The sequence below is a fragment of the Trichinella spiralis genome (assembly GCF_000181795.1).
Source record: "Trichinella spiralis strain ISS 195 chromosome Unknown Scfld6154, whole genome shotgun sequence".
NCBI classification, from domain to species: Eukaryota; Metazoa; Nematoda; class Enoplea; order Trichinellida; family Trichinellidae; genus Trichinella; species Trichinella spiralis.
The window spans coordinates 1-886 of NW_003533093.1; the positions used below are offsets into that span (position 1 = coordinate 1).

General features: G+C 49.4%; 1 protein-coding gene across 1 annotated transcript; it reads left to right on the forward strand.

The window, feature by feature from the left end:
* The first annotated feature begins 46 nt into the window (after positions 1 to 46).
* On the forward strand, positions 47 to 369 carry Tsp_15716 (hypothetical protein). The gene is given in 2 exon segments (XM_003366342.1): positions 47 to 170; positions 188 to 369. The coding sequence occupies 2 exon segments, from the start codon at positions 47 to 49 to the stop codon at positions 367 to 369; spliced, it is 306 nt and encodes a 101-aa protein (XP_003366390.1).
* Positions 370 to 886: the final 517 nt, after the last annotated feature.

Sequence of the window (886 nt, forward strand, 5' to 3'; positions counted from 1 at the left end):
ATCCTTGCTCTGTTGGGGGATGCAGCTAGAGTCTAGAATTGGTCAGATGCCTTCTTTAGGCACACCGGGTCGCACGTACGAAGGTGCGACACCTGTATTCCGTCAGGGCCTGCTGACGTTTTCATCTTCTTTTTTTGTATGTGCCGCGTATCCTCCTCGAGAAAGATGGGGTTCAGGATATTTTTAGAGTTGGCGGGATGTTTATATGTGAAAGCGCTGCATCTACTTCAGGGCACTGGCTTAATCGCTGTCGTAGACATCAATCGGGCAGCTTACATTGCTGAGGGACTGCCTACCACTGTTTCGACATGCTCTACTGAGCCGAAGTCCACCCCATTTCTGCAGAGAGCACGTGTGATTGAGGTGTGATTAATTGTGTCAAAGCCATTGGCTAAGTCTATGCATGCAAAATTAATTTCCTTACCTGTTCTGCGAGCCAGTTTGAGGAGCGAAGCCACGTTACTGACGTTGTCAAAAGCGCCATCCGTGCCTGACTAGAAGGCCTTTGACAGCGGTTGAGGGGTGTTAATTCGCTGAGCGGGTTTGTTACAATCTTGCTGAAGAGCCGGTACATACACAAGCCAATCGTGATAGACCGGAATCCTGTAAGATCTGGGGGATGTGTCTCTCCAGCAGAAAAGTCTTAATGACCTTAGAGAGACAGTGAGGCCAATTTCACGGAAGCCGGGACACCTTGACTCCATCGGAGCCCGATGCAGAGCCAAGGTCATCAGTTTGAGGTGTTCGCTCACCTCACAGTATATACAGTATTGTTTATCGGAACGCGCTTCAGAAAGAAGGGGGCGCGGTTCAGTAAGATGGCTTGCTTACCCAGTTCTTACTGCTGACTACAGTATACCGAAAGCCGCACAGGTATTACGAGCTT

Excerpts from the sequence above, each read along its gene's own strand:
- Tsp_15716 (XM_003366342.1), top strand. The coding sequence starts at position 47 with ATGCCTTCTTTAGGCACACCGGGTCGCACGTACGAAGGTGCGACACCT.